The 18,269-nt window shown below is 42.0% G+C and overlaps 1 protein-coding gene across 1 annotated transcript; it reads right to left on the reverse strand.

The window, feature by feature from the left end:
• Nucleotides 1-17,066: 17,066 nt before the first annotated feature.
• Nucleotides 17,067-17,795, reverse strand: IFNB1 (interferon beta 1). Its single transcript, XM_008538415.2, has one exon. It carries the CDS (start codon nt 17,732-17,734, stop codon nt 17,174-17,176), a length of 561 nt encoding a protein of 186 aa, XP_008536637.1. The 5' UTR covers nt 17,735-17,795; the 3' UTR covers nt 17,067-17,173.
• Between the last annotated feature and the right edge of the window lie 474 nt (nt 17,796-18,269).

An 18,269-nucleotide genomic window follows, 5' to 3' on the forward strand; every position in this document is an offset into this window, starting at 1 on the left:
CACTGAAGTACAAAATAATACCATTATGTGATTCTCAGAAATTAAACTGGGGTTTATAGCTATGTCAAGCAGGGCTTCCGTTCATGTTCTCAGTCATTGTGTTGTCAGGGAGGCAGGGTAGTCGACGGAATGTCAGGATACAACGAGGCCAAATGACTTCTTAGGGTGGTGATAAGATTGGAGCCGATGTATTTTACTCTCAAAATTGAGATTGTTGTGTTATTATTAAATGAATAATAAACTTTAAATAAATTTAAACGAATTTTAAATTTATAAAAGCCATGTCTGCTACCGAATGTGTTAAAAATTCAGGAAAAGTGCAAAGAAGAAGATAAACCTATTCATAAACCTATCACTCAGAGATGCTCACTTTACAATTTCATTTATCATTTACTATTTATGTAATTCTAGGCTTGATTCTATGAGTATGTGTGAAAATGGGATTATAGTATGTATATTGTTTTAAAATGTATCTTGGTCACTTAACAATATGTTGGCTATAAAATGCTTCCTAAGTCAATAACATAGAGATCTAGCACAGTCATTTTTAATGGCTGTATAGTATTCCATTTTGAAACTGTATCATAATTTAATTAATCTTCTATGGTGAGAAACTTATATTTTATTCCCAAATTTTGGGTATTACAAACTCTGTACCAGTAGACATCTTTTTATAAACACTTTTGCAAAATTTGTCTAGTTATTTCCTTAGGAGGAATTTCTAGAAACAGAATTACTTTATCAAAGGGAATATACACTTTTAAGGCTTTTGGCAATTGTTTTCTGTTGCCCTCCACTACCATACCAGTTCCTAATGTTTGAATATCCCAAATAATAACCTGAAAGTTATATTACTTTGTGTTCAATGCCTTTTTCTTTTACTAATGTTGGGTATTTATCATTTTTAAAACATGGTGTCAGTGACTATTGTTTCAAGGCTAATGGATGGTGTTTGACATTCACAGCACAGCTTCCTACATCTTGCTAAAACAAATATCCCTCTAAAATAAATTTGAGGTAGATATCCTTATTTCTCACTTGACAGGTGGAAAAACTGAGAAGAAGGTGAGCCTAGATTCCCCATTTCCTGACTCTCGTCTTTGCTTCTGGCAAAATTACGAAGCTGAGAAAGTTTGTTTTGAGCTCCCTTTTATTCCATGTCTACTCTTTCTTCACTTTGGTTGGGATCTTTTCTGCTAACCCGTATGTGCCTTTAGAGCTATTCTCCCTAGGGCTTATCAAAGGCTGCTCTCAGGTAGAGAGGCCATATGCATGCGCACTGAGGTATCCACACTTTAAATTATCTGTTCACTGAGGGCATTTAAACCACTCCACAAACCTTTGAGACAAGCAATGAAATTGTCTCATCAAACTGAAGGGAATCCTATATTCTAACTTTTGTCATTCTTTTGTGATTCTTTTTTGGAGTGTGTAAATATTTACTTTGACTTTTTTTTTTTTTGAGGAAGATTAGCCCTGAGCTAACATCTACTGCCCATCCTCCTCTTTTTGCTGAGGAAGACTGGCCCTGAACTAACATCTGTGCCCATCATCCTCTACTTTATATGTGGGACGCCTGCCACAGCATGGCCTGACAAGGGGTGCGTAGGTCCGCATCTAGGATCAAACCAGTGAACCCCGGGCCACCGAAACAGAATGTGCGAACTCAACCACTGCACCACCAGACTGGCCCCTACTTTGACTTTTTATTATAAAAATTTTTTCATTCACAAGTATTTGTTGACCATATGCTATGTGTTAGTCACTGTGCTAGGTGTTGGACATATTTATAACAAATTTGCCCTGTTTCACCTGCTTGAAGTACAAAATCAGCTCTTATTTTTCTCTGTCTTGGCAGTTATTATAACAGTATTGCACGAACACAATATAAAAAAAGATTAAAACAGAATGGAATTAAATGGAAAATACATCCTCTCCCACTGCATCATCCCCACTTCCAATCTACAGAGGCAACCTGTTTTCTGTTTCTTTTCTTTTACAACTTCTTAGCTTTGCAATTCTGAATAATGTACTATAATCTTTATTTATTGATTTAGCAATTGACATCAAAACTTTTGACCTCATGTCCTAAAATATAGTAAATGTAGTTTGAGTGAAACTCTTCTACCTCTTTTCTCTAGATTTCATTGGATATTGTTGCAATTATACATTTTAAAAACATTTTACCCCTTCTCCACTCCTTCTTTTTCCTTATTAACAGAGGCAACATGTCCAGCTGAAACAGCCATGTCTCAGACTCCATTTGGAAGATGAAGAGTTCTGGGAAAGCCCCTGTTTTCCAGATCCAGGTAACAGCCTTTCCTGCTGCTGCAATGTGGAGCTGAAATGTGGAGGCAACACTTGCAGGTGTAACAGCGACAGTAAGACAATGGGGTGACAGACATAACAGTGATACAATAAAAACGATGGAGCAGAAAGAAAGCACCTGAGTGCCGGGCACCATTGTTGAAAATGCATTGTGCTCTGACTACCTACCTCTGGATCTATTGTAGGTGGGGAAAATAAACCCCTTTCTGTTCATGCTACTGACTAATAAGGCTGTTACTTGTAGCTGAATGCATTCCTAACAAAAATAGTCATATTATTTTCATTCTTCGTTGGTAGATTTGTAAGCATAATATAATAACACACTTGGGAGAATAAATACGAGTGCAAATGACATACTTAAACTACTCTGTCTTGTTTCATCCACGGTAGGCAATATCTCATGACTCCCCCCTCTAATCACTTGTTTACTGTTATTTTCAAAGAGATAGTGAGAGGAGGAAGAGGTAAAAGAGGGAGGTTGTCTGCCATCTTGGACCCAGAAACTCTTTTTGGTATTTAAGTTAATTGGCTCAAGCTTCATATGACCTAGAATGTTCTTTCCTTTCCCCTAAGGTAATCCTTTCTGTCGTATAGCTCAGATGCTCCAAAAAGCCAATTTTTCTTCCCAGGCATGCAAACACAGAGAATTGGAGAATCTAGTCGGTCTCTCTTGGGCCCATTCCTTGCTTTTTACTGTTGCAGATTGATAGCACTGACAAATCAGATGTCCTCCTATTCCTGCCCGGGCTGGTAGCTACAGCCAGGTTTCTCAGGAATTAGACAAGGAGGATCAGAGAATGTCCCCCCTCACCAGGATTTCATTAGTTATCATGGCCCTGTGCCGCCATAGATCTGGACTCCTAATCCTAGATTTTTTAAAAAATTTATGTTCACATTTAGCCATTATTTTCAAAGCACAACTCCAAAGTGAGGGTTACTGTGTCAAGAAAGATTATTCTGTCACATGCAATGTCCAGAATATGCTTCCATCCCTCTTGGGTGGTGCTCAGTGACCAGCATAGGCTCCTCCATCTCCATGGTGAGTCTCCGTTTGGGGCGCCCTTGATGATCTTCCTGGCCAGCAGCTTCTACCCATCAAAGCTGGAGTAATCAGTAATGTTTGGAACGTTTTTCTTTTTGGCTGGGGTTATCTCGGTTCCAACGGGATCGTGTATGGTAAACTGACAGTCAGGAGCTTGGATGAAGATTGTCTAGAGTGGAACCAAGGGGCATTTGACAAGGGTTTACCTTTCACTCAGATCTACAGGATATACATTCATGTCATGTACTCCCTTACTCAACAAACATTGATAAGCAACGTGGCGCGTTGAAGTAGTTTTGGAATCAGGAAGACCCATCTGGCCTTGAATCCTGCCCCTGCTCTTTACTAACCACTTAACTTAAAGCAAATTAATTAATTCTCTACCACTCAGTTTCCTCCTCTTGAAAGCATTAAAAATGCTATCTTACAGCAACTCTAAGGTTAGTGATAATGTGTGTACAACCCTCCCTTTCGTCTCTCATCATGGAGCAATGAGGATGTGATTTTCGAGTTGCCCAGCACCCTTGTTCCGACTCAGAGAGAAGCATAATGAGAGGAGGAGAGAAAAGTCTCGGTGAACTGAGTCACCACTTCCTGTCCCGGAGGTGCCTGAACTGTCCTGCCTGCAACAATTGCTTCGATGCTCTGAGCAATTCTATCCTTCTGATAAATCTCATTTTACTTAAGGTGGTTGGAGTAGAGTTTCTACCACTTTCCGCTGAAAGCGTCCTAAGGATGGCTGCTCAAGTCTTTACCTGTTCTTGAAGGTATGTGGATCGTGGAGTGGGGATAATGAACACCTGAGCAGGCCGCGGGACAGAAGGCAGCCTCGTCACTAAGGTCCAGCCAGGTTGGCCTTTGTGACTGGTTGGGAACGCAGCCCTGGGTGTCAAGAAGGGCTCGTCTCCATTCTCTGTTGTTCAACAGCTCTCTCCTACCCCTCTGACTACTGTTATCATCTTGCTTCTGTCTTCTCCCATGAGACTGAGCTCTCTGAGGGCAGGCACCGTCTCTCTAATGTCTTGCATGTGACAAGCTGTTCAATTCACATGTATAGAATGAATGGCAAGTAAATAATTGCAAAGAAAGTGAAGGATGTATCAGTTGTCCCTCATAGAAATGTGTCCTAAATGCAGTCCCCATCTCCTAGTTAATAAATGAAGAGTTTTGGAATAGTACCATTGTCTGAGCCAATTAACGTTTTGCACATCCTTGAATCTTGCCTCTGCTATTTACGAACCACTGGACTTAAAGCAAATTACTTAAGTTTTCAGTGCTCAGATCTCTAATCTGCTCTGTGACAAGTCTAATTTTTTGGAATTAAGATGCTATGTTGAGGAAAATGTGATGCCTGCGGAGGACATCGTGAGCAGATGGCATGCCCCCAGCTTGGTTATTTTGGCCAGGAGGGAAATACAACTAGTTGAGGATCTTTGTTTTGGAGGACCTGCAAACCTTATTACTGCATGGTCAAACCTGGGGAAAAGGCCATGAAAATATGTTTCCTTTTATTTTGGTTAGTTAATGGTGGGCAAGATCACTGAGGGGCCGTTCTCTATTGGAGGCAAAAATGTGTTTCACACACAACCAGGTAAGTGACCACTTAGCGTCACAGCAAGGTACAATCGGGTAACGGGTGCCACAGGGCAGTTCATTAAGGTCAAGACAGAATTGTAAATTGTTCTCCTACTGCTTCCCTCCACTACTATTTGCTCTTCGAGTTATTACCATTTGTCACTTCCAAAAAATCAAAAGAGAAAAATAATCAGGAGAGATTTTAGACTTGTTGATGAAAAACTTGTTACTGATGAGTGAGATCGTGTCTCTTCAGAAGTTGTCCCAGTTTGACAGTCCATCACCGTGGCTCAGAACCTTCGGAAGGCTTTTTGACCTTGTTTGAGTGTCCCTAGTCACTCAGCCTGTGGGTTGCCTGTGTTTCTCCATTCTCAAGTGACGATCAGAGAGGGAATCAAGATAGAAAAGAGACAGGGGCTCGTTAGGGAACGGTAACAGGTCCCTGTGACAAGACATCTAAAGACGGAAAGTTGTTCCTGTCATCTTTTTCATTTTGGTGTTTATACGGCTGAGCTACCAGGGAATAGGGAGTGAGAGTCAGCTAGAAGTCCAGTGTGGGCCACCAAACCTAAGGAGATTTCCAGTGGGAGACTGGATTCAGGCAACAATGTCTGTAAATTGTTCAAAGACAGACCGAAGCTTTATTACAAATGGAATTAGATTAAGATAAGAGTCCAGGTCATTTCTGATTTCTAAAAATATATTTCAGATAGCCACAGGCATCATGCTAAGTTATATCTGATTGGCCAGCCAACTACATGACCATGTTGCTGTTTTTTAGACATAGAAGAGAATAATCGTCTGAGCTATTGGGGATTTTGTGCAGATTCTACGAGATCTACTTTGGCATAGGAGTGGGGGTGCTTTGTAATAAAGCCTCTTATATTTCAGCAAGAGAATAATAGATAGCAACTGCCTTTAAGAAAAAAACCCAGCTACCATTTATTGAGCTATTACTATACACCAGGCATTGTGCTTCACGAGTGCTACCCAGGTAGTGGGTGCAGATGGAGTTGTATACCACACTCACTTCACACGGACTTCCCTCAGCCAACAGAGCCTGAGTGAAACTAAGGGTTTAGTATGAAGCAATTTGAGAATGAAACCTTCTTTGCTGATCATCATAGAAAGTCTTACAATGTAGCTCAGAGAAGCTGAGCGCTCTTGGCTTAATAAATCCAATGTTATTAGGCCATAAAAAATAAGAACAAAGTGAAGAAAATGGATCTCTCATGCAGAGCACACTTATTGTTTCAGGGGTGGGGTGTACAGTGGAAAATTAATCTCTGGGATTCAGCTATGTTGGATGTTAGGACAGCTCAAGTTGCAGCCTGGAGGCAAAGAAGCTAATATTCAATGTGATCCCTCCCCACATGTGGCTCCCCTTTCTCAACAGATGCTCAGGTCCACACGCACCCAACTGAGGCCAATGGATCTAAAGCCCATTCACCAAATAGATTCTTGTCCTTCAAACTACTGATAAAATTTACAGCAAATATAATGGAAGGGATGATTTTAACAGCTTTTGAAGATTTCTGTGGCATTTTAGTTGACTGGTTTTCATTTAGATTTCACAGCAGTATTTCAAGGAAAGTTGAAGCTGTCCGTGGCCCTGTCCACTGTAGCTGGTGGAAGCTGAGGTGGGAAGAGGGGACTATTTTCAAGGCAAACCCCACAGAAGAGTTGATAAACTTCTCCCACCCCACACAAAGCAATACCTAGGGAGAAGAGAAAGGAGTATTTCATCTTTCCCTGTGTTATTTCTTGAATTGCGTGCCCCCCCCCCCCCCCCGTCCATATGCTGAAGTCCTAACCCTCAATACCTCAGAATGTGACCTTATTTGGAAATAGGGCTGTTGCAGATGTAATTAGATAAGTTAGGATGAGGTCATACTGGAATAGGGTGGGCCCCCTAACCCAATATGACTGATGTCCTTATAAAGAGTGGAAATGTGGACACAGACACGCTCACAGGAAGAACCCCATGTGGAGATGAAAGTGGAGATCAGGGCGATGCCAAAGATTCCTGCAAACCACCAAAAGCCAGGAGAGAGGCATGGGATAGATGATCCCTTGCAGCTCTCAGAAGGAGCCAATTCTGCCAACACCTTGATTCCAGACTTCTAGCCTTCAGTCTGTGAGACAGTAAATTTCTGTCATTCTAAGCCACCCGGTTAGTGGTGCTTTGTGATGGCAGCCCTAGCCAACTAATATATCCTGCCACCAAAGTCTGAATTTCACCAGGGCTGAGAGACTGTCATCTGCAGGTGAGAGGGGACATTGAGTAGGACTGTCATACCCTACTGGATTGGCCAGAGAGCAGGGCACATGCCCCACCCAGTCAGTTGAAAGCTTGGCAATATCCATTACTGACTGGGAAAGACTTCTAAGTGCTCCTGGGAAAAGCAGTTGAAAAGCAATCAGATAGGAGCAACATCCTGTCTTGTAGAGAAATAGACGTCACCTTGGAAGTCTGTGGAGGATGTTAATATTTTCAAGTGATTTCTTGTGCCCAGCCAGTTGCGCATGGCTCCTGCTTGAGAGACCCCCCTCGTTAGCCTTATCGTGAGCTGAGAGGTTGTGTTGGGGCCACAGGGCTGCTTCATGAATAACACCACCTGTTGCTTCTCCGTCTGAGTGAGAATTGTAATTTCAGTCCTTTCAAAAAATCATCGCTGTCGCAACGGCAACATTGGAGTTAAGTTGTAAAAATGAAGAGAAAAAAGCATATTAAGGCTGAGAGATTTACACAGGACTGAATCCCCATGATGTGTGTCTATAAACTGACCGGTCCACAGTCCTAGATCAGGCTGCCATCCCATCGTACTCAGACCCTCAAAGCCTCTGGACCTCCAGGCTCGCCCGCTCCAGTCCTTCCAGCTGCGAACAGTCTGCTGTCTCAGAGATCTGCCCGCGCCACTCCTCTGCCTAAAAACCCGGCTCTTCAGGCCCTCAGCCTCCGTCCCAACTTAAATTCCAGCTTCATTTCCTTCTCACTCTTACCCAATACCTGTCGTCTACTAGCACTGTACGTCATGACCTTCCCTCAGCAGGCTGTGCGTTTTTGTGACTCTTTTTTCATGCAGATTGCTCTTTTTTTGACATGCCCTCTCTCCCATTCTTTCCATGTTAAAACGCTGCTATCTTTTCAAATCCAACTTCAAATGTCTTGTCTGTAAAGGCTGCTGAAGTCCTATCAGGTAGAACAAATCCAGGCTTCTATAGGAAGTTGTTCTTTAGGTTAAAATGATGTTTATCATCATGCTGTCATTTTTTTTTTTTGAGGAAGATTAGCTCTGAGCTGACATCTGCCACCAATCCTCCCCTTTTGCTGAGGAAGACTGGCCCTGAGCTGACATCTGTGTCCATCTTCCTCTACTTTATATGTGGGATACCTGCCACTGCATGGCTTGACAAGCAGCACGTAGGTCTGCACCCACCATCCAAACTGGTGAACCCTGGACCACAGAAGTGGAATGTGCAAACTTAACCGCTGTGCCACCAGGCCAGCCCCTGTCATTTTTTAAAAAATTTATTTTTTTTTGCTGAAGAAGATTCACATTGAGCTAACATCCATTGCCAATCTTACTAATTTTTTTCTTTTATGTGAGCTGCCACCACAGCATGGCTGCTAAAAGATGAGTGGTGTAGGTCCGTGTACAAGAACAAACCTAGGCCACCGTATCAGAGGGCACCAAACTTAACCACTAGGCCACCAGGGCTGACCCCATGCTATTATTTTTAGTCATATGCTTATCTGTTTCTTTCCCTTGAAAATGAGCTTCTTGAGGATAATGTCTGTGTCTTGTTTGTCTCTGTAAGCCCAGTGCTTAGCACGGTGTCTGGTGTGCATTGCACATTTAGGAAATGTTTGTTGAATTGCATCAAAGGACAAAACTATGTGCCTCTAAGAAGATGCAGCTTTTATAATAGAAATAAGAGGACAGTTTAACTCTGAGGTGCTGGCTATCTTCCTGCAGAGATTCAGCTGAATCCCAATCTGAGGTGAGGTTGTAGGCAGCTTCATCAATCACTAATCTTGCTTGGTGCATAAACATAGGTCACACTGGAAGAGCAAGGAAAAGATCAGTCAGGCAGGTAGGTATCTCTCCACACTTCTAAGCATGGGCAGCTCAACCTGGAGCACACTTCACAGAATTTAGGGTGAAGGAACGTATAGATGGGTTGCTTCCAAAGGCAGGAGAGGTCGATGAATGGGTGGGTGGATTTCTAGTTCATTTTCAACTCCCCTCTAACTCTATTTCAAGGCTCAGATAACTAAAAGCCAGGAGTTCACCTGGCTTCAGGCATGGCTGGAACAATATTTTTAGGAATGTGTCTCTGTGTATCTTTCCCTTCTGCTGTCCTTTAAGTTGGCTTTATTCTTAAGCATTTCTTCCAAGGTGGGACATGTCAGGCTCACCAGAGAAGGGCAGCACCTAAAGGTGTGCAGAGCATGAGCTGTGCAGCTGGATGTGGCCGTCCAGGCTCCAGCTCACACTGGACCAGGTGCCTGCTACAGTAGATAGAGACTGCCTTTTCCTCAGCATCCCATCAATTGTTCTGCTTGTCACTCTCATCGCCTCTGCTTGAGTTACTTATCTACTCCTGACCAGTGACTGTGGCCCTGGAGATACCAGTTGCTCCCAGCAGCCCAGCCTAGGTCAGACATCAATTCCAAGAATTGGCACTGCCCCACTCCCACAGCTGTAGGTGGTGGCCCTGGCTGCCAGGCAGAAACGACAGATGTCCAAAGTGATATGTAAAGAGCTGAACGCAGTTCCGACACATCATAGGAGATCAACAAACACTGACTATTCTTTCTGTTCATCCTTCCCCACAATCTGTTTGTTTTACCCATCTGTTTTCTTGACATTTCAAAGAATTGTGAAACAATTGGTTTTGCTTCTTAAATAACTTTCCAGAGGCCACTTATAGAAATGGTGAAATTGGAATTTTAGAGATGTCTTATTTATACTTTGTAGTCATAGATGCTGAATATTCTTTCCCAACATCTACAAATATGATTTTGGTAAAAATGACATTGATTTAGATCCCATTATGAGAATAATACTAATATGAACTACCTACTTATTAAAGACTTACTTTTTGTATGGGATTTTGGGGAGAGGACTCCAGAAGCCCACCTAATTTTGTGTGAGAAATTTCTAGAATTTGTATTCACTTTTAATTAAGTTGAACATTGGGCATCTTCCATAGGCAAGGCCTGTGCTGGGCTGAATCATACATCCTGTTATTACATTCGTTCCTCGAGAGTTTGAGGATTGATTATCTCCAATTTATGCAACTTGTCCAAGTTAGAATGTGGCAGAACCCACATTAGCCCTCAGGTTTGTATAACCCCATGTCCTGTGCTTTTTCTACTTGTGTATAATAAACTTTTTTTTTTTTTTTTAATATTTGGACTTTTAAATTCACAGATTTCCAGTTCACGCATTTCTAGACTAGTAAGTCATTTTCTGTTTTGAAAACTATTTGTTTTACCTCTGGGTTTTCCTAAAAAGAAAAGGAGCCAAGAAATTAAAAAGTGAAGGAAAAGAGAAATGTGTTGTGTGTTTCTATTAGCCAGTGTGGGCTGTTTTGGTTCTTAAAGATTCCTATGAGATAACGAAAGCAGCTCGTTCCAGACACGAAAAGGAAACTGCACACAGAGCCTGCCGCCTAGTCTGGGGGTGAAAATGCAGTGGTCAAGAGAAGGAAATGCAGCCTTGCCAGGGAAAACCATGACTCATGGTTCAGACAGTGGCCTCCAAAAAAATTGAGAGAAAATATTCTCTGCAGAGTCTGGTGAGGGAGCACATGGGAATTTCCTGCTCATCTCTCTAGAGAGAGGGAGGGGGAATCCTCTTCTGAATGGGGGAGGAAGGGAGACGGACTGCTCAAGGCAGGAGAGCCCCTTCTCCAGAAGTTCCCCCGGGCAGTTAGAGCAAAGCCGGGAGCTAGAGCCACTGAGCCGTAGAGCTTCCGGTTCCCTCTCTAAATCACAATATCTGTGCTATGTCGGAGGATAAAAATAACATTTGGGGAGGTAGTAGACAGTTACAGGTAGTTAAGAAAATGGTCTCTGGTTCCAAATATGTCTCTGTTCTTTACCAACTGTGGACTTGGGCCAGTTACTTACCCTTACAGAGCCTTGGTGTTCTTATATGTAGAAAGGAGATGGTAATACTTTCCTGCTAGGGTTCTCAGGACAGTTAAATAAGATGGTATATATTTATGACACACTTAGCAGGGTCCCTTGCAGTACGTATGTCTGTAAGAAATGTGGCTGTTATGGTGTTTGCAGTATGCTGTTATTGCAAATATTTGCATTATGAAGGCGTAACTTAAATATAGTTGCCTTGATGATGCCTCAAAAAATTAGATATAGAAATATCATATGATCCAGCAATTCCACTTCTGGGTATATACCTAAAAAAAAGTGAAAGCTGGGACTCAAACAGGTATCTTTACACCCATGTTCACAGCAGCATTGTTCACAATAGCCAAAAGGTGGAAGCAGCCCAACTGTCCATCAATGGATAAACAAATGGTAATATATCCATATAATGGAATATTATTCAGCCTTAAAAAAAAGGAAATTCTGACACATGCTGCAACATGAGTGAACCTTGAAGACATTAGGCTAAGTGAAGTAAGGCAGTCACAAAAGGACAAATACTGTGTGATTCTACTTATATGAGGTACTTGGCATAGTCAGATTCATAGAGACAGAAAGGGAGGGGGAATGGAGAATTAGTGTTTAATGGGCACAGAGGTTCAGCTGCGTAAGATAAAAATGTTCTGGAGACGAATGGTTGTGATGGTTGCACAACAATGTGAATGTACGTAATGCCACAGAACTGTACACTTGAAAGTCGTTAAAACGGTAAGTTTTATGTTATGTGTATTTTGGCACATTAAAACAAAGAAAGAAATAGTTTCCTTGCACCCTGGACTATATATCCTGCAACTTGAAATACAGTTGGTGCAGGTATGCAACGTAGAAAGAGTCCTGGGCTTTTTTCGGAGTTTTAGGTTGTAAGGCTATTGATCAACGTCTTGAGCAACCTTTTAAAATATGACAGACCATTGCGAATGTGACATAAAAACCTCTAACAATCTAACTGCTGACAATAATGAACTTAGGCTGCAAGATAACTTTTCCTTTCTCAGGGCCTATTGATTTGATCATCTTGGAATCTTATTGAGAGATCTTAGGACATCAGACAATGTATTCTGACAAAGGGACACAAAATGCTTTGGCTCCATTTTACTTACTTATTTTCCAATAAATAAATATATATTTTTAAGAGCTTTAATGAAGTATAATTGACATAGAATAAAGCACACATATTTAAAGTGAACACTTTGGTAAGTTTTGACATATATGTACACCCCTGAAACCATTACCACAATCAAGACAGTGAACTGTCCACATCCTGTCAAAAATTTCCTCATGTCCATTTGTCATTTCTCCTTCCATCTCGTTCTTCACTACCACCGCCCGCATCCCCAGGTAACCACTGATCTGCTTTCTGCCATTATAGACTAGTTTTCCTTTATAGACTTTTGTATAAATGGAACAATGCAGAATGTACTCTTTTTTTTTGTCTGTCGTATACTCAGCCTAATTATTTCCAGATTCATCCATGTTGTCGTATGTACTGGGGATTCATTCCTTTTTATTGTTGAATAGTATTCCATTAAATGGATATACTACAATTTCTTTAATCATTCATCTGTGATGGACATTTGAGTTGTTTCCAGTTTGAGGATATTACAAATAAATTTCCCACAAACATTCATATACAAGACTGTACACGGAAACTTGTTTTCCTTTCTCTTGGGTAAATAACCGAGTAGAATAGCTGGTCATATGACAGGTGTATGTTTACCTTTTTAAGAAACTGAAAAGTGGTTTTCCAACATGGCTGTAGCATGTTCTATTTCCATGAGCAGCATATAAGAGTTCCAGCTGCTCCACATTCTTGCCAGTGCTTGATATGGTCAGTCTTTTAACTTTAGCTGTTCTAACAAGCATGTAATGGTACTTTGTGGTTTTAATTTGCATTTCCTTAGTGACTAATGATGTTGATCCTCTTTTCCTGTCCTGTTAGCCATCTGTGTATCTTCTTTGGTGAAGCGTGTGTTCAAGTCTTTCGTTGATCTTTTATTGGGTTGTTTTATTACTATTGAGTTTCGAGAGTTCTTTGTATATCTTTATGTATTGATATAAGTCCTTTATCAGATATGTGACTTGCAAATATATTCTCCCAGTCTGTGACATGTCTTTTCATTTTCTTAAGAGGGTCTTTTGAAGGGAGCTCCATTTTTTTCTTATTCCTAGGCTAATTGTTGGGGGGTATAATTAAATAATGCATTTTGAGTTTCCTAAGAACACTCTACATAGGGAATTATAAAGCAACGCAGGAATTTTGAAACAGAATGTCAACTGAAAGTGAGCTTACTGATTTGCTGGTAAGTGCTTGATGTGAACGAGTTTCTGGAGTGCTTTCCATCAAGTCAATTAACAAGTTAAATGATTAATTAGTCCTACTAAATTTGGAGAGTATATTTCTGTGCTGGCAATTCTAATCCAATCTCAGAGTTTGATTGTTTTAAAGGATTCTAGGAGATTTTAGACAATTAAACTGATGTTTAAAAAGCAACAATTAAAGTTGAGAACAAAAGGATAAGTTCATAAAACAGTTTGTTTTTTAGGGTCAATAAGCATCAGTATGACAGATTTAGAGAAAATGCCTGCTATTGGCAAGATCTGGTTCTGGGTGCCAATTACCTTCTGACTCGAGAACTAGATAAAACTGCTCCACCTTCCAACAGCTGGCTCTGTCTGTGTCTCAGAGTCAGAACAGCCAAGACAGCATTGATGAGGGCACTGCCTTCTCTGCTGGGCAGACCTCAAGGGATCACATATAGAAGGTGATTAGGATGGTGGTGGACTTTCCTTAGAAAGGGCAGGGGCTATGGTAGATCCTCCTGGTGGAATGGGCTCCTCTGTAATCACAGACCACTTCTCATTTGCTATTTGATCTAAACCACAAAAATATCCATGAAAAAGGTTTTAGTATTTCCATGTATTTATTGGCTATTTATGTATCTCTTTGGTGTAGTATCCATTCAGATATACAACCATTTTTTATTGCGCTGATTATTTTCTTATTTCTGAGTTTTGAGCGTATTTTTAAAGAATATATTCTGGATACAAGTCTTTTACCAGATATGTGAATTGCAAATATTTTTTCCTGGTCTGTGACATGTTTTTTTCATTGTTAAGAGTATTTTATGAACAAGTGCCTGCATCAGATGTACCTGAGTGCCTGAATGTGCCAATGACACCCCAAGTGCCTAAATATCAGCTTTGTGAATTGCAAAAAAATATCATACGAATGTACGCTGATATTCCTCTGTATCTACATATGGTTGTTTATATGTAACCCAGAGGTTCGCCAAGGCCTTCTAATTGCTTAAGAACTAGATAAAACTGCTCTACCTCCTAATCTACGTCTGTGGAAGCCCAGTGTCCTTTCCATGGTTTTCCTGGATTCCTAAGGGGTGGGGGAAGTGGTTCTGTTGTCGTGGCTCTGCCTTCTGTCTCTGCTAATTTGGCTCCTGTGTGGACTTCTGGCCACACTATCCTTGTTTCTCCATACTATTTCAAACACGGACGTGGACACTTTCTATGATTTCTACACACATAGGGACTTTGTGTAGGTAGCCATCTCTCCTAAATGTTTGGAGGATGGAGGAGAGGCTTCCAATACATCACTGCACATAATTTCAAGTTGCATGTGAGAAATCCTTGTTCTTAAACGTCATTTATTTGGCCTACCAGAAATTTTCCCCTGCTGCCTTATTTCAAGGGGCATCCCAGCTCCAGACCATCTGATGGGTTTCTCTCTTTCCTGCTCAGAAACAGACACACAAAAACATGCTATTGGTGTGGTACTATCTTTTGTGTTATCACACCCACAGCTTCAAGATCACACCTTGCATCTCAAAAGGTTCGGTAGATATTTTTCTAAACAATGAGTGCTCTCCTTACCAGGTATTCTCGTGCCAGCTAAGACAGTAACTTTACCCCTCACATGTAGCTATCTATTTAGCATGTGAAAATACCCACGTGCTTTTGGGTTAGCCTCTCTCATTCTTATTGGAATTAATATTAATTGTCATTTATCCCCTACTGGTGATGGACATACTTTTAGCATTCTGGATGGGCCGACATGCTCAGCTGTGGCAATTAATTTATAATTCTGTAGAAGACTCTCCTCCGTCCTCCTGGGCCCCCGCACACATATAGAAAAGTCCTTTCCAGGACTGCTCCTGCTTCTTGGTTCTTGGCCCGGTTCAGCTTTTAGGACCAGAGAACGTTGTGGGCAGTCAGGCCCCATTACCAAGATAGACTTTTTTAGCATCCTCTTGATTGCTCTAGACGCTGCCGATTAGTCTGCATTTCTACGCGCTCATCTTGTTTTTGACTCCAGGGCAAAAGGAATCATGGCTGCAGAAAGGATTTTGGCCGAGCTGGGGGTTTGGAGTTGTAGCGTGTGGGGGATGGAGGGAGTGAGGAGGTTTATTGTTTTATGAGGACCTTGACAGGCTTGGGACAACAAAGGCAGCAGACCCACCAGGATGGCACTTCTTGGGTCCACAGCGGGTGTGTTACCTCCGTCAGTCAGAAGAGGGAGCTCTGAGCTCTGCGCAATCTGTCTTCTCAGGAACCCTTGGCTGAGGTTTCTTCCTAACGCTGAATCCCTGAAAGTGAACTCAGAGCTCTGTGCTTCCCCAGGAGAAAATGCCTTGAGACAAATAAAGTCTGTATGTGATTCTTCCCTTTATACCTTTTTTGACCTTCACTCACTAGCTGTGTGACCTTGAGGCAGTTACTAAACTTCTTTTAGACTTAGTTTCCTGACCTGTAAAATAGCCATCACTTCGTGGTCCTACCGGAGGGATGCTTGTGAAGAGGACTAAATCCGGTTACATACATCAGAGCTCGGCACAGTGCCTGGATGGCAGCTGCTCATGGCAAGAACAGGCATAATAATGCACGTTCCCAAGGGGTTCAGCACAGACAGAAAAGCAGCTATGCTGGCCGGTGCCCAAAGAGCTCCTAGGAAATCTCCAATTTCCCAGTGTAAGCCCTGGGAACGTTAGTGCCCTCTCTATCCCACCTGAATTTCCTTGTCTCCCATGCTTCCCGGTTTCTCACTGGCCTGAGACTGGACCTAATCTGCTGCACCTGCCTTGGCCTTGGCTTTGGGGAGAGTGTGGCCTCGGAGACGCAGAGCAGCAGGAAAAGCCGGAGCAGACTTGCTTCTCTGGAAAAATAGGGAGCAAAACCAGGCCGATGGCAGGGGTATGAAACAGAGTTCTTTCTTCCTCTTGTGTCTGTGCCCTGGAAGGAGACAGAGACGCTGGCTCCCCTTAGACACCTGTACAGCTTGGTTGTCCCAAGAAGAGTACCATAAAGGGACTGCCACTTACAGTGTCCCAGAAGTGCCTGGGACTTCTCCCGCTTAGGCTTGCAGGGCACAGAAATATTTTACAATCCTGTGGGGTTGAGGGGTGGGGGGAGGCAGAGCATCTCGCAGATAGTAGGGATGAGCTCCAGGCAAATGCAAGAGCTGACATATTCCTCTGGGCACCCTGAGAGCCATCAGATTCTAACTGTGGGGCCAGAGAGCGGGACACAGGGCAGAAGCAGCAGCCCCGTCCTCTGAGTCCAGAGCCTCTGCCTGTCTCTCCCATTTTAATTCCGTTTATATGGGGCTCAAGCCACATTTCTTCTCCTGTACGGTTGAGGTCCCCTTCTCACCTCTTATCTTGTATATTCCGCATGGCTTCCTTGGATTTTAAATTCCTTGAAGGCAGGGGCCAGAAACTATACTAGTTTGCAGGCACATTTTACAAAGAACATTTTACAGGTGGTTTGCAGTTTTTAATCTGGGTGATTCTATAAATCAAGTTGAAATTAAAACAGCCATGTTGAATTTTGTTTCATAAAAAATTTATTTTCCAAGGTAAATGTTGAAATAAATAGAAAAATAAGTTAATTCATAAGTTAGTAAAAAATGTAAAGTCTGTAACTGTCCTTTCCAATGCAGTGCCTTAGCTGTCAGTCACATCAAGAGCCTCTGCTGGGAAGACACCTGCAGTCACTGTCAGCATTGTCCCTTCTCCGAGGTGCAGGCTGGGAGATCCTCAGTTTTGGAGGTAATCTGTGAGTCCGTTAAGGAAGGCCAAGTTCCTGAGCATTTCCGCTTGGACCACTGTCCAGGCACAGTGGCTGTACTTCTTGGCCTTCAGGTACTGCGAGATCCTTCCGTAGTATTTCTTCAGGCGCAGAATGGTCGTGTTTCCCCAGGTGGAGCTTTCCTCCTCCATTATTTCCTCCAGGTTTGTCTCCAGATGGTCCATCTGCAGATGGACTTCCACAAGGAGGTTCTTAACGATGGTCTCATTCCAGCCAGTGCTAGCAAAATTTCTTCTGAAAATACGCCAGGTGTGCTGGAGCATCTCATAGATGACCAATGCAGCATCCTCCTTCTGGAACTGCTGTGCTTGCTCAATCTCCTCAGGGACCTGGAAGTTCATTGTGTCCTCGGGGCAACGTTGAGGGGCTCCATTCAACTGCCGCAGGAGCATCAGACATGCTGAATTGCTGCTTCTTAGTTGGGACCGAAGCAAGTCATAGTTCACAGAAAGAGCCGTGGTGGAGAAACACAGCAGGAGGGCCATTGGGAGGATCCACCTGTAGGTCATGATGAAGACAGGAACAGTGTTGCCTTTACTCCCTAGGAGCCCAAGTGGAGGTGGCAACGGCTTGAGCTTAAATGTCCTTCCTCCGTGAGTGTGGGCTATTTATACAGGATGGTCCTCCACTCTTTCTATTTCAGAGGAATTTCCCACTTTCAGTTCTCCCTTTCTGTTTTCCTATGTCATTTACATTATTTGTAGTCTCTAAAACTCTGTATCCTTAAAGTCCTATTTTATTTTATGTATATTAGGGGAAAACATACAAACTCTGAGGATTTCTAATGTTTTGTAAAGTGTCACTGTATTGTTAAATACCAAGGAACAAAATAAGCTAAATCATTTAGGACTCTGCTATTACAGAGTTCTGTCATTTGGCAAAGTAATTTTTATTTTTTTGTTTTAGTATTATGAGATGTTTTTGAGGGGTCTTTGTATGGGAATTTTCTTTTTCATAAGAATTAGATTTAATTCCCAATTACACTATCACAAAACAATAAATATATGCATTTTATGATTTTAAAAAAGACAACCTACTTTTTTG

Source organism: Equus przewalskii, chromosome 22 (assembly GCF_037783145.1).
Source record: "Equus przewalskii isolate Varuska chromosome 22, EquPr2, whole genome shotgun sequence".
In the NCBI taxonomy this organism is placed as follows: Eukaryota; Metazoa; Chordata; class Mammalia; order Perissodactyla; family Equidae; genus Equus; species Equus przewalskii.